At 50.0% G+C, this 14,333-nt stretch overlaps 1 protein-coding gene and 1 pseudogene across 2 annotated transcripts in view; one reads left to right on the top strand and one right to left on the bottom strand.

The window, feature by feature from the left end:
- Positions 1-14,333, top strand: part of Tmem120b (transmembrane protein 120B) — a 42,312-nt gene that overhangs the window by 26,187 nt on the left and 1,792 nt on the right. Inside the window, exons 6-11 of one of the 2 annotated variants that reach the window (XR_003836682.2) lie at positions 1,797-1,886; positions 12,001-12,066; positions 12,467-12,528; positions 12,999-13,091; positions 13,575-13,639; positions 14,080-14,189. Coding sequence is in view for 1 of the 2 variants with exons in the window: in XM_021162847.2 (XP_021018506.1) it covers positions 1,797-1,886; positions 12,001-12,066; positions 12,467-12,528; positions 12,999-13,091; positions 13,575-13,639; positions 14,121-14,189 (445 nt within the window). In the remaining variant the exon portion in view is untranslated. The remainder of the gene's footprint in view (positions 1-1,796; positions 1,887-12,000; positions 12,067-12,466; positions 12,529-12,998; positions 13,092-13,574; positions 13,640-14,079; positions 14,190-14,333) is intronic. The other variant, XM_021162847.2, reaches the window with a different exon arrangement.
- LOC110294093 (large ribosomal subunit protein eL36 pseudogene) lies at positions 4,439-5,215 on the bottom strand (annotated as a pseudogene).

A 14,333-nucleotide genomic window follows, 5' to 3' on the forward strand; every position in this document is an offset into this window, starting at 1 on the left:
TAGCAATTCAAGGGCACCAGTATTTTATAGTATTTTATTTTATTTTATTTTATTTTTGAGAATGCTGGAATTCTCTGTAATTAGTCAGCAGTATTACAGAATGAATAAGAGATACCAAACTACATGCTTTTTAAATATTGATTCATTGCTTGCTTTGATAGAGGGTCTCTGTGTAGCCCTGGCTGGTCTGGAACTCACACTGTAGACCAAGTGACCCAGAATTCACAGTGATTAAGTACTGGAATTAAAGGCCTGTGCTACCCAGCCTTCAAATGATATACTTTAAAAGGGAATTGTTTTGTTTTGTTTTTCGAGACAGGGTTTCTCTGTGTAGCCCTGGTTGTCCTGGAACTCACTCTGTAGACCAGGCTGGCCTCGAACTCAGAAATCCTCCTACCTCTAAAAGGGAATTTTTTATGGTGTGTGAATTATATCTCAGTTACAAAATAAATAAATCAGTAGGGCTGAGGATGTAACCCTGTTTGTTGGTAGGGTGCTTGCTTGTATGCAAGCAGGCCTTGGTTCAGTCTTTGGCACTGAATAAACCAGGTGTGGCGGTACACCCCTGTAGTCCCACCTCTCAGAGAGTGGAGGCAGGAGGATCGGAAGTTCAAGGTCATCATTGACTGTGGGAGAATTGGAGGCCAGCTTGGGATATATAAGACAGTTGATACATAGAAAGATTGATGCTCGAAAAACAAGAAGAGCGAGCCTAGGCTATCTGGACTTACATCCTGGCCTTGAGGCAGGATGGTTGTATCTGTGGGCAGATCCCTATGGGGTCCCCAACCTCTCCATTTGTCAGGCAGTGGCAAGAAGCCGCACCTCATGGGGTTATAGCCATTCACTATGTGATAGTTTCCAGTGTCTGCCCATCACTGACAGAACAGAGAGAGAGGGAGAGCAGACAGTGCTGAGCTGAGGGTGAAGGAAGGAACCATATACCACCAGGAGGGTCTGGTCCATTCCCTTCTCTGCTTGGGTTTTCTGCTGTAAGCGGGGAGGCAGCCAAGTATGGTTTAGGCATTTGGCCTAAATATCAAGGGTTTATTTCCTGCCGTGAACTTTGCCGAGAGAGTCCAGCTGCTGTCCCGGCTACTTGAATTTCCCAACAAAGGTCCTTGCAGGCTCTTAGTCCATGCCTGCCTGCTGCCACTACCTGGCTCTTGCTCCCGAGGGCAAAGGCTGTGCACACCAGCAATGCCTGCTCCTCTGCCCCTCCTGAAGAGAGTTGGCATCTTGGGGTGCCGTCACAGGCCCTTACACTGAGGCCTCTGGGTTCCTCCCAGGGCAACCTGTGGTATATCGTGTTCTGATCCAGTGTTTGAACTTCACCCTAGAGCCTGGGCATTTTCCTATTTCTCTCCCCTCTGCTTATCCACGAGTCTCCTAAGATCTCTCTAGTGAGGTTTTGCCAACTAGAGAACATAACAGCAACATGGTCTGTCGCCACTCTGGAGACTGAAGTGAGAGGTCAGGATGTTGTTGGACCTTGCTGGCTCTGAGTTCCAAGAACGCTCTTCCAAGCCTCTCATCGCTTTCCTCAATCACTGGTGTTGTACAGCTTAGACCTGTTGCACTCCGGTTGCCGTGTGGGCTGGAGGGCTAGGGAAGGAGCCTCTGCTAGGTCTTGGGATGTAGATGGGGCCAGGTAGAGATGGCCTAGGGTCCGGGCACAGGCAAGGGAAACACCCTTGTTGTAAACTGATGCGAACACTGGGCAGGTCTGGTCCTGGCTGTCCTCTCAGTGAGTGGAGAGCTCAGACTGTTCCCTGGGGGACGTTTCTTCCAACCAGGGTGACCGATGAAGTCTTCAACTTCCTGCTCGTGTGGTATTACTGCACCTTGACCATTCGAGAGAGCATCCTCATCAGCAATGGTTCCAGGTAACTAGAGGCGTGGCCTGTGGGGACGGACAGTCGGTTGGAGGAACAGGGAACCAGGGATGCTGACATCCAGGGTGGAAGAGACCATGCCTGATACCGTGGTCATAATAACGTCCACTTTATGGTCAGTCTCTTGGTGACAAGTGACAGAAACTCCAAGTCAGGCTGATTTACTGTTAGAAATCTGTCATCTCATAAAAATACAGGAGGTTCACTGGGACTGATCTCAGGTGCTTTCAAGGTCTCAGACACTCTCTCATCCTTCACCCTTCCACTCAGTACTGTCTATTCTTGGGCTCTATATAAGGTGATCCAATAGCCCTGGGCTTATGCCATCACTCCTAGCAAACAGGGTATGTTTTCTTTCTGCCAAGAGTCTTACCACCGTTGCTCCATTGGCCGGGAGCAGGCACTGGCTGGACCGCATCCCTGTCTCTGAACCAGTCCTTGTTGCCAGAGAATGGAAGGCTGTGATTGGCCAGGCTCGAGTGCCACAGTTATCACAGTTCCAGGGAACTGAATGGGATGCTGAGGGAATGAAGAATAGACAAAGACAGTCACATGGACAGACAGACAGACACATAGACAAGCAGAAACAACTGGGTTCAGGTGGACAGGGCTCTCTGATGGAGAACCTGTAGCACCCCAGAAGCTCAGTGGTTTTTTTTTTTGTTTTTGTTTTTTTTTAGATTTATTTATTTATTATATGTAAGTACACTGTAGCTGTCTTCAGACACTCCAGAAGAGGGCACCAGATCTCGTTACGGATGGTTGTGAGCCACCATGTGGTTGCTGGGATTTGAACTCTGGACCTTCGGAAGAGCAGTCGGGTGCTCTTACCCACTGAGCCATCTCACCAGCCCTGCTCAGTGTGTTTTAACATAGAGTTGAACACAGATATGTGGTTATTGCATACAGCTGGACCAAGGAGACAGGTTTAGCTGATCTCAAGAGGAACAGTGTCTGCGGGGGGCGGGGGGGGGGGGGACACGGGACGACACAGTCTTCAATCTGTAAATGCCCATGCCCAGGCTGGAGGTGTCGGGAGGGGAGAAAGCTACAATAGATATTTCTTGCATATACTATCATCTTTTGTAGTTGGACTAGGAAAGAAGGCTTTGCAATTTCTCTGAGCCTAGCCCAGGATGGATTTGCCATTTCCTCATGGGTCTGAGGCTTGGAGGTCTTTGATAATGGCCTCACCTTCTAGATCCATCAGCAACACAGATGCAAGTGTCGGGAGTGGGGTGGGGCCCCAGAGGAACACTGTTACTGTCGGGATGAATGGACTTTGGTGAAAGGAGCTGAATGTCTTGCACAAGAGATGAGGGTCTTATGGAAACCCTGCCTTGTAGTTTCCCAGGGGATCCCAGGGTGTCTCTGAGCAGCTCTGGAACACCAGACAGGCCATGGTCCCTCTCTGGACTGTTTCATTGTCCTTTGGGAGAGTCACCGTGTCTCATTGTCAGTGTCTGAATCTAGGCATAAGGAGATCCCCAATGGTCCTGAATTCAGGAAGCTACCTTCATCTTCTATCAGCTCTGCCTGTCTCAGAGTCCTGGAATCCAGTCAGGATCCATGACTTGGGGACTGGAGAGATGGCCCAGCAGTTAGGAGCATTTTCTACTCCTGCAGAGGACGACCCATGTTTGGTTCCCAACATCTACAGCTGGCACGATTGTGGTGGGCAAAGGCTCTTATCACAAGCCTGACCACCTGACCTGTTCCTGGGACTCACAAAGTAGCAGGAGAAAACCAACCATAAAGCCATAAAGGTTTTTTGTTTTTCCCTGCCCTCCACACATTCTCACCTATGATAGATAAATACACATAAGATATTTTTAAAAGATCCTTAATATGCTAAGAGCAGTAGTACACACCTTTACTCCCAGCACTGCGGAGGCAGAGGCAGGTGGATCTCTTGTGAATTTCAGGTCTGCCAGGGCTACACATAGTGAGATCCTGTCTCAAAAAAGAAAAAACAAAATCCACAACTTGCCACCATAGGACCTGTTTTCTAAAAGTCCCTTAACTTCCTATTTCCTTCCCTACTTCCATTTAAAAATTACTCCTTTACCTCAGGCAGGGCCAGCGTGGAGGGCTAAGAATAGCTTGTGGCTCTCACTTCTTTCCTGGGAACTAAGCTTAGGTTGGTTAGGCCTGGAGGCAAGTGCCCTGTCCCTGAGGCCATCCTGTTGGCCCCACTCTCCTAAAGACCACTGAGGATCAGCCTGGAGCTGAGGGTTGGTTGGTTGGTTGGTTTTTTGTTTAGTTTGTTTTAAGGCACTTATTGTCATGGTGGAGAGTCCTGCTGAGTGAAACCTTACCCCACTTTTTCAGGGCGAGCCTGAGATTATGGAAGGGGAGCTAGAAGGGTAGTAGATGCTGAGAAAGGCAGAGAGAGGGAGAGTAGAGAAGTAGAGGCTGGCCATGGCCATGTGGAGAGGGGGAAGGGAATGCAGAGAGAGGGGGAGCAAGAGGGCAAGAGAGAGAGGCAAGAGTAAGAGTTAGAGCTGAGCCCTTCCACTGGGCCTGGTGGCGCACGCCTTAAATCCCAGCACTCGGGAGGCAGAGGCAGGCGGATCTCTGAGTTCGAGGCCAGCCTGGTCTACAGAGCTAGTTCTGGGACAACTAAAGTCACCCCTTCCCAACGCCCAAAACTGGGAACCTGGGACATCATCTGCCAACCACCCTCCAAAGCCATGTGACACCTGGGTTGTCTCTTGCGGCAGCTTCTTGCCCTGCGTGTTCTCACCCTGAACACTGAGCCAAGAGGTAAGGACCAGATCTGCTGTCCCACCAGGGGCACAGCAGTGCTTAGGGACATAGCCTGTAGCAGGTGGATGAAGTCAGTGTCTCTCAAGCAATCCTCATCCCTTGTCCTGTCTGTCTGTCTGTGCCAACGAAGCCATCTCCACGTACAACCTGGGCCATGAATGAGTCCTTCACATCTCACCCCCACTCCCATTTTATTTGTTTGTTTCCTTTTTTTTTTAGGAACCATCTTTTATTGGGGGAGGGTTCATTAATCCTTCTTGGCCGCTGCCTTCCTCATGGCTGTCAGCACTTTGCTCAGCTCCTCCCACTTTCTTTTGGCAAGGATGTGCGTGCCCACCCTCTTCTTGATGAACTTGAGTGTGCGCTTGTTCTTGGACACTTTGAGCAACTCCATGGCTCCCCGCTCACAGGGCGCGAAGCCGCACACCTCCTGGATCATGTCCGGCACGAACTTGGTGTGCTTGGTGAGGTGCCCGCGGCACCGGCTGTGTCTCGGCTTGCTGACGTTTTTCATCACCTTGTGGCCCTTGTTGAGTGAGGCCCACAGCCATGGGGTAGCTGCTGCTCTCCGATGGTGGCCGGAACAGGAAGCTCTTTTTCTTTTAAGACCGAGTCTTCACTGTCATCCAGACTGCCAGACTGGGTTCTCCCTGCTTTAGCCCCCTCAGTTGCTGAGGTTACAGATGTGTACCACCATGTCTGGCAACTGTCTTCCTCCTGCCTTTTTTTTTTTTTTTTTTTTTTTTTTTGATAGTTGTTGAAACAGGGTCTCACTTTGTAGCCCTGGTTGGCCTGGAACTAGCTACATAGACCAGGCTGGCCTTGAACTCACAGAGATCCCCTTTCTTCTGGCTTCTAAATGTTGGGATGAAATTCATGTGCCACCACACCAAGTTCCATCTTCTCTTCTCCCTCCCCTTCTTCTTTGACTTTCTGGTTACCTCCTGTCCCCGGGGGCTTGCTGTCAGTCTCATTATTTCTGTTGAACACATTCAGAGTATGGGGGGCGGGTGGGGGAGCCATGGGAGAGATGATGGCTCAGTGGTTAAGAGCGTGGATTATTCTTGCAGAGACCTGGAGTTGGATTCCAGCACTCACATCAGGCAGCTCACAACTGCCCGTAACTCTAGTTCCAGGGAATTCGGCACTTGGGCAAATGCACGCATGTGCACACATGGGTGGATGGATGGATATATAGACATAGATATACAGAGAGACAAATAACGAAGGACTACTGAGAGCATGTTGGTAGTAGTTAGTTTGTTTTTGTGTTTGCTTTAGTAGGTTTAGCTGTGGACCAGCCATTACCGGAGAGAAAGGGACAGAATTACAAGAGAGGGTCCCCTGGAATGATGAGGCTCACCCGGGGGCACTAAGGTGTCAGCTGGGTGGAGTTCCAGACCACACCTCACTTACTTCAGTTTAGCAGGAGCTTTTCTGGGTTCCTTGGGACAGGGATGATTGCTTTTGCTGTGTCTGTGGGTCTGCACTGCCCTTGCCCCCATGTCCCCTCGGCTCCAGACGCCGCTGGGTTAGAGATTTTGAGATAAGTCACTCTTTATCTCTAGAGATCACTCACAGACTTTTCATTTTGGGGGGGGGGGGTGTTTGGTTTATTTTGTTTTTTGTTTTGTTTTGTTTTTAAGACAGGGTTTCTCTGTGTAGCCCTGGCTTTCCTGGAACTCACTCTGTAGACCAGGCTGGCCTCGAACTCAGAAATCCACCTGCCTCTGCCTCCCAAGTGCTGGGATTATAAAGGTGTGCGCCACCACTGCCCCGGCACAAACTTTTTAAAATGCAGTTTTCCTACACAATTCTATACAGTAGTGGAACTAGAATTCAAGCCCCAGGGAAGGAGAACCTGGAATAGACCCAGTGCGCCCTAGCTTCTAGAATGATTGACAGGAACTGTGGCCAGTCTGTGGGGAGGCGGAGCAAGGCAGGTGGGCAACTCTATTCATCTTAATTTTTTTACATTAATTTTATCGTCTACTTATGTATTATTTGTGTGTATGTGGGAAATGCATATGCAGCCATGTTCATCTTAATTTTTATATTTATTTTCTTATAGGTATATGTAGGCATGCATTTGCAGCTACATACATCTTATTTTTTACATTTGGTTATTGTCTGTATATGGGTGGGTGTGCATATGCAGTTGGGTCTTCATTTTTTTTAAATTTACTTTATTTAATGGTCTGTGAGTCTGTGGGTATGCACATGCCACCATGTGTATGTGGGAAGTACAGGGCAGCCCTTGGGAGTCCCCCATGAAGGCTCTGGTGATTGAATTCAGGTTGTCAGGCTTGGTGGCAGGTCCCCTCCCACTGAGCCATCCCTCTGGTCTGTCTTCCACCCCTTAAGCACCACAGGGCCTGTGCAGGGCTGGTACCCAGTAAGCCTTCCATAAGCCTTGCTGAGATGAATGAATTCTGGGCCCTTCAGTGCTGAGAGGTCTTTGCGGGGGATACCTAGGTGTCCTGGAACAGCAGACCTGAACCACATGGGCCTCCTGTGATGGGCTCCTTGAAGCATGAACCTAAAACTCTGTCCGTGTTCCTGCTTTGTACCTAGGGGTCATGGAAAGCAGGTCGGGGTGAGGGTGGGGACTGTCCTACTTTGAGATATAGTGTGAGTCTGATACCTTCCCCAGCTGGTGTGACTCATTAGCTTAGTAAACAGCCACCTTCCCTTTCATTTTGCAAATGTCAGAAACCCACATAACAGGGACTAAATCTGAAGGGTGTTTACTGCTCTTTATCTGGGAAGGTTAAGGAGGCAAGAGGGGCTCTAGCAATGTCAGTAGCCCCACTGGCTATTGGAGCAGGAAATCTCCCTGTCATTCCCACAGAGCCAGGGTGAGTCTTGACACCGACTTCTGATTGGCTAGGCTTGAGTCGCTTGCTGACTTCTGAGCCAATCACTGTGGTGGGCTGGCTCTGAACTGTGTGTCCAGATAGATTCCTCCTCTCCATTCAAACCCCTGACTGGTTGAAGTGCTGCCCCATAAGAAATCAGAGGCCGGGCTGGTGAGATGGCTCAGTGGGTAAGAGCACCCGACTGCTCTTCCAAAGGTCCAGAGTTCAAATCCCAGCAACCACATGGTGGCTCACAACCATCCGTAACGAGATCTGGCACCCTCTTCTGGAGTGTCTGAAGACAGCTACAGTGTACTTACATATAATAAATAAATAAATCTTAAAAAAAAAATTAAAAAAAAAAAAAAGCAGAGGCCTGGGAGCCAGAATGGCTGATGATTGACAGGTGGCAAATGAGCCCTCCCCTCTGGGTCAGAATGCCTGCAAGGAACCAGCCATGGTCCTGGCTCCCACTGTTTTTTGGTGTTTTTTTTTTTTTTGTCTCCCCCACCCCTCGTTTTTGTTTTGTTTTGTTTTAGGGGCTAGACTTAGAACAAACATTTCCCGCAGAAGTCATCCCACTGGCTCTCCTGAAAATCCAAAGCAAAAAGCCAGAGGCGACCTGGTGCTAAGCAGTGCGCCTGGTACACCCTCTGCTTATAATGCAGGCTAACGTGTCCTGCAGGGAGAAGCGGTGGGCTCTCCCCCGCACAGCCCAGCAACCAGTACTGTCTGTCCCGACATTCCAGACGCAAGTGTACCTGCTCTTCCCTGAGCCCACAATGCCCTTGCAAGCTGCATTTTCATAGCAAACAGGTCTAGAAAGTGACACCCAAGTGATCCAGGTCTAGTAGAGGTGAAACAAAGGTCTACAATTGATTCTAGTGCTGGTTTGCCAGCCCGGAGGAAACACTTAAACCCAGTGAATCGTATAGTATCTAAATTCTGTTACAATGAAAACTGTTACATAAACACATATGCAGAGAACCGGCCCAGAGCCTTGGGCTATGGAGAGGATGGTGCTCATGAATGCGAAGCTGGGGAGGAAGGTGGATCTCTAGTTCTACCCGTTGTTGCCCAGCCGTTTATTGGTGGCATCTGTCAGAGCCGGGCTCTGGGCACAGCGAGCTGTGAAATTAAAAGCCCCTGCTCAGTCAGGCTTGTTGCCCGGGGTCTGCATCCAGCCCAAGCTGCTCCCACACCAGGAGAGAGTCTCTCAGGGGACCTTTAGCAGGAGTAGGACAAAGGGGGCCTCAGGGCAGCCAAGATCTGAGGAGTGTGGCACAGCCTTGCAAAGCTCTCGGGAGGTTGCAGCGAGACCTCTTGGTTGCTCCTTAAGTGGAAAGTCTGAAATCTGGCAAATTGCCTTGACTGTTAAGAAACTGGGGCCAGAGTCCTTTAGAATCTGAAAGGCTGAAGGTACATTAGGACTGCTGGGGACAAAGAGGCACATGGCTTACCCTGACCCCCTCTGTGACATGTGACATTCCTGTGTAGGAGTATAGAGCCATCCGTAAGTGGGTGCTATGGAGGCCAAAGGTGTTGGATCGGCCAGAGCTTGGATTATAGGCGGCTGTGAGACACCGAATTGACACCTAATGTGGATCCTAGGAGCTGAACTTGGGCCCCTTAGAAGAGCAGCAAGTCCTCTTTACCCCTGAGCTCTCTCTCCAGCTCCTTTCTTTACATTTGAGACAGGGTCTTGATATATTGTCCAGACTGGCCTTGAATTTAATATCCTCAAGTCTTAACCTTTGTGTGTTGGGATTACAGGCGTGTGTTGCCATGCCTGGCCTTGGGCTACTTCTCTCAACAGCCACAGGTCTCAGACATTGTTTCGTTCATGGTGTTTACCTGCTGTCAGGAGTGGTGGCAACATAGAGCCACGTCAGCTGCACGTGGTCGATTCTTCTTCCTGTTGAGAAGAAAGTCTTAGCGCCCACTCCTTCCCCCAATGGCAGGTTCTTAAGGTTTCCCTTGGCTTTTTTTTTTTTTATTCTTTTTCTTTTTTGGAGACAGGGTCTTATTGTATGGACCCAGGCTGGTCTTGAACTCAGAGAGATCAGCCTGCCTCTGCCTCCTGAGTGCTGGGATTGGAGAGATAGCACCTTGGATCCATCTCCTTAATCCTCTCTGAAGAGGGTTCCCATGGCCAGGTCTCTAAGGAGCTTACAGCTCCCGGGTGCTTTTGGCAAAGCAGGTTGCTACAGTGGTGGAGAGCAATTCCCAGAGGCGAGCTGGAGGCCTGAAGCACTGGAAGTTTGAGGACCCAGCTCCTTTTTTCTGGGCTGGCTCTGAGGCTGAGGTGGATATAGCAGCTAGGTTCAGGAACCCCAAGCTGAAGGAGCCCCAGTTTCTCACAGTAAGATTCCCTACAACTTTTAACTGCATGCAGAGCCAGGCCTGGATCTTTGACAGGTTAGCAGATAAACTTGGTATATATGGGGGACGCCACTGTAGTGTCATATCTGTGCCTGTATGGGCTAACGCTGGACTTGTGACTGTGTGCGTGCACACACATGTGTGTTGATTACACATTCACTAAGCAGCTGCTCTGTTTCCACTGCCACAGGTGAGCAACACAGACACACCCTTCCCCCCCTGCTCCTCTGGGGCATCTAACTGTATAGGAAAGAGGCTCAGATGACAGATGAGAAACAATCGCACATAATAAACACCATAAAGAAAATGAAGCCAGGGCTGGAGAGGCTACTCCGCAGATAAGAGCACTACCTTCTTTCAGAGGACCTGGATTCAACTCCCAGCACCCACACAGAAGTTCACAACTGTCTGTGACTCTAGTTCCTCAGAATCCAATACCCTTTTCTAGCTAACACACACACACACACACACACACACACACAGAGCACATAGACATCATGCAAACAAAACACTCATACACATAAAATTAAGGAAAAAAAAAAAAAGAAAGAAAAAGAAAAGCCCGATGTGATGGACAATCCCAACACTTGTCGGGGCAGAACCTGAGTATGTTTGAGTTCAAGGCCATCATGGTCTGCACAGTGAGCTATACATAGTGAGACCTTGTCTAAAGAAAGAAAAAGTGGCCGGGCGTGGTGGCACACACCTTTAATCCCAGCACTTGGGAAGGCAGAGGCAGGTGGATTTCTGAGTTCGAGACCAGCGTGGTCTACACAGTGAGTTCCAGGACAGCCAGGGCTACACAGAGAAACCCTGTCTCAAAAAAAAAAAAAAAAGAAAGAAAAGAAAAGAAAGAAAAGGGGGGTGTGCTGGAGAGATGGCTCAGCAGTTAAGAGCACTGGCTGCTTTTCCAGAGGTCCTGAGTTCAATTCCCAGCAACCACATGGTGGCTCACAACCATCTGTAATAGGATTCGATGCCCTCTTTTGGTGTGTCTGAAGACAGAGACAGTGTACTCACATATATGAAATAAATAAATCTTTTGTTTGTTTTTGTTTTTTGGTTTTTGGTTTTTTCGAGACAGGGTTTCTCTGTGTATCCCTGACTGTCCTGGAACTCACTTTGTAGACCAGGCTGGCCTCGAACTCAGAAATCCGCCTGCCTCTGCCTCCTGAGTGCTGGGATTAAAGGTGTGTGCCACCACACCTGGCTATAAATAAATCTTTAAAAACAGAAAGAAAGAAAGAAAGAAAGAAAGAAAGAAAGAAAGAAAGAAAGAAAGAAAGAAAGAAAGAAAGAAAGAAAGGTAGATCAGACTTATATGATTGTAAAGTGCCTGTTGTAGAGATGTTCTAGGCAGTGTAGTCAGGTAAAGGATTTTGGGGGAATTGACATTGGATCTGAAACTCACATTGGGACCCCAGAGCCTGTCAAGGATAGAAAATGGTAGCCTAAGGACAGTGTATACAAAAGACCTCTTATTGCCCCAGGATACACACACTGGGCATCTTAACCAACAAATAGTGCTTTCCTGTGGCTCTGGGGGCTGGACGTCCTCCATCAGGTATCATCAGTGCTTGGCCAAGCTTGAGGCTTGGGCCTCCTTCCTGTCGTGCTACCTTCCCATCCTTTGCTCTGTATAGCCCTCCTTCTGGTCTGTCTCTTACAGAGAGAGACACTAGGTCAAAGATCCTCCATCCTTTGCCTTGCATCCCCTTAACCTCACCAGACACAGTCACGCCGGAAGGATGAGGGGGTCAAGACGGCAACGTAGAAGTTTGAGACTTAGTTCGGTCCAGCATAGACCCTAGGCTTGGGGTATCTCAGTGCTGGGGAGCTGAAGAGGTGGGGCTGGAGAGTCCTGTATGGATAAGGATGTGTCCTGTAAGTCACAGAAACTCCTGGACACCAGAGCAGGTCCCTGGACTAATCTGCAAGCAGTTTGTTTGGGTTTATGTACCTGTGCAGGAAGAATGGAGGTATGGTTTGGCCCATTTCTCAGCCACAGGGCAGCCCCTGCTCATGGAGGCTAGGAAGCTGAGAGCTGCCTGCATGTCTCTCCATCTGAGTGTCTTCCTTTTTCTCTTCTCACCAAGAATCAAGGGCTGGTGGGTGTCTCACCATTATGTCTCCACGTTCCTGTCTGGAGTGATGCTGACTTGGTAAGTCTTCCCCGTGACCTCCGTCCACTGGAGTCAGAGCGAGGGGCTGGTACGTGGGGAAGGGGGTTCTCAAAACTGACTGGCAGGTGGTGAGAGCAAGTGTTAACTGAAAACTGGGCTGGAGGCCTCAGCTGCCAGGGTCCTGCGGAGCCAGCTGGGAGCTTTCTGGGGACTAGTTCGTAGTTTCTGTTGGCTGGGGCAGAGGTGACAGGGAACAGCATGGGGAACGAGAGTGACCATGATGTCCCTTCATTCTAGAAAGGGTGATTGATGGGTGTGGCCCAGTCAGCTTGAGGACAAAGGACAGAAATGCTCTCTTCCTTTTGGGGTGTGGATGAATGCCTGGTTTTACAGCGTGTCCCCCATTCTGTTTTGTTTTTTGTTTTCTTTTGTTTTCCAGGCCTAATGGACTAATTTACCAGAAGTTTCGAAATCAGTTTTTAGCGTTCTCCATTTTTCAGAGTGAGTGCTGGAACCCGGCTTAGTGGGAGGGACCTGATTTCCCTGAGATCTGCTCGCTCTCTCGCTCCCATTCTGGTCCGACCATGCTTTATCCCTGAGAGCACAGACAGCTCAGATATGTAATGACCCAGCAAAGCACTGACCAGATTAGAAACCTCTGGACTTTGCAGTAGGCACTCGATATACGCTTCTCAGAAGGCAAGCTGTAGGGGATTATCCTGGGTGCAGCGGGCAACTTAAGACTGAAAAGAAGTGGCCCCATGCAGGGGGAACACAGTTGCTAAAAAATCGAGGCAGTCACATAAATGTATAGCTGAGGCAAATTATTTAAAATCAAAATTGAAGCTGGTCACCAGGATGCTCTCGCCCTGCCCCTCTGCCCAGCCCACCCACACCCATCTGCATGTAAGGACAGAGGATTTCAGGGTATGATGCTTTCCTTGAGCCCGGGTACTGTGCTCCCCCTGCAGGCTGCGTTCAGTTTCTACAGTACTATTACCAGAGGGGCTGTCTCTACAGACTGCGGGCCCTGGGGGAGAGGAACCACCTGGACCTCACAGTGGGTGAGTAGCTGGGCAATGGGTGGGTTTGGCAATATCGGTCCACCTCCCTCCAGTGGAGGGACAGCATCAGAAGGGCGTCAGATCTCCACACGGCAGAACGGGAGCTGATATTCTTCACCCACTGGCCGCTCATAATTGATGGAGGGTGCTGTTTCAGCCACCCCACGTGTGGTAGTGACAGCGTTCTAGGCCCCTCAGTGCTGGGCCTCGACTCTACCCTCTAGAATGCCTATCTTTCTGTTCTGAATTTTGTAATATACACAGTGATACAGTGTGAGGCCAGGTGTGGCAGGGCCTGTCAATAGTTCCAGCTACTCGGTTGGCTGAATTGGGAAGATCACTTGAGCCCAGAAGTTTGAGGTCAGCTTCGACAGCAGAGAGACTGTATGGTTTTTTTAAACAGGCGTGTGCGTGCACACCACACATACACACACACACACACACATACACACACACACACACGTACTTTCTTCTTCCCTACAGAAGGGTTCCAATCCTGGATGTGGCGGGGCCTCACCTTCCTCCTGCCTTTCCTCTTCTGTGGCCATGTGAGTCCTTCTGTTTGTGGGTACCACTGACAGGGATGACCCCTGGGAACAGGAGATCTTTGGGGCTCCCTTCCCTCATATAAGGTATCTGTCTCCAGTATCTGGGATGAGGTACCCATCCATGCACATATCGCCCAAACCTAGCTCCCCATAATGACACATTAAATGCCCAAACCCCACAGCTTCCTGGGGGGCTGAGGGCTTCCCCGCTGCTTGTGGTCACGGCACAGGATGGGGCATTCTCCCTGAAGGAGAGGCAGGAAGCCTCAGGTAGCCCCCGGGACCCCCTTTCCTCAGGATCTGGGACCTGCTGTGTCCGAGATACTTGTGGTTCCATGGGATAAGGATGTCCACGTCTTGGGTCTGGGATGCTGGGGGGTGGGGGGGTGGGAGGGGGCGGGCCTGGTCCATCTCCCTGGCTTTTCCGCATGGACCTGCAGGGAAACTGATGGGCGAGGGGTGCCTGTCTCCCTGTCTCCAGTTCTGGCAGCTCTACAATGCCGTCACCCTGTTTGAGCTCTCCACCCATGAAGAATGCAAAGAATGGCAGGTATCGTGCCTCCCTCCCTCCCACCATGTGTCTGTCTGCCTGGCCAGAGGGAGCAGGGAGGGAGCAGCGGGGCTACCCCGGGAGAACTCTGTCGAGCCCTAGTCAACTGGGAAGGGGTTCAATAGCGCAAGGGGGTCCTCCCAG

Source organism: Mus caroli, unplaced genomic scaffold (genome assembly GCF_978045245.1).
Source record: "Mus caroli unplaced genomic scaffold, Mus_caroli_1 scaffold_4, whole genome shotgun sequence".
NCBI classification, from domain to species: Eukaryota; Metazoa; Chordata; class Mammalia; order Rodentia; family Muridae; genus Mus; species Mus caroli.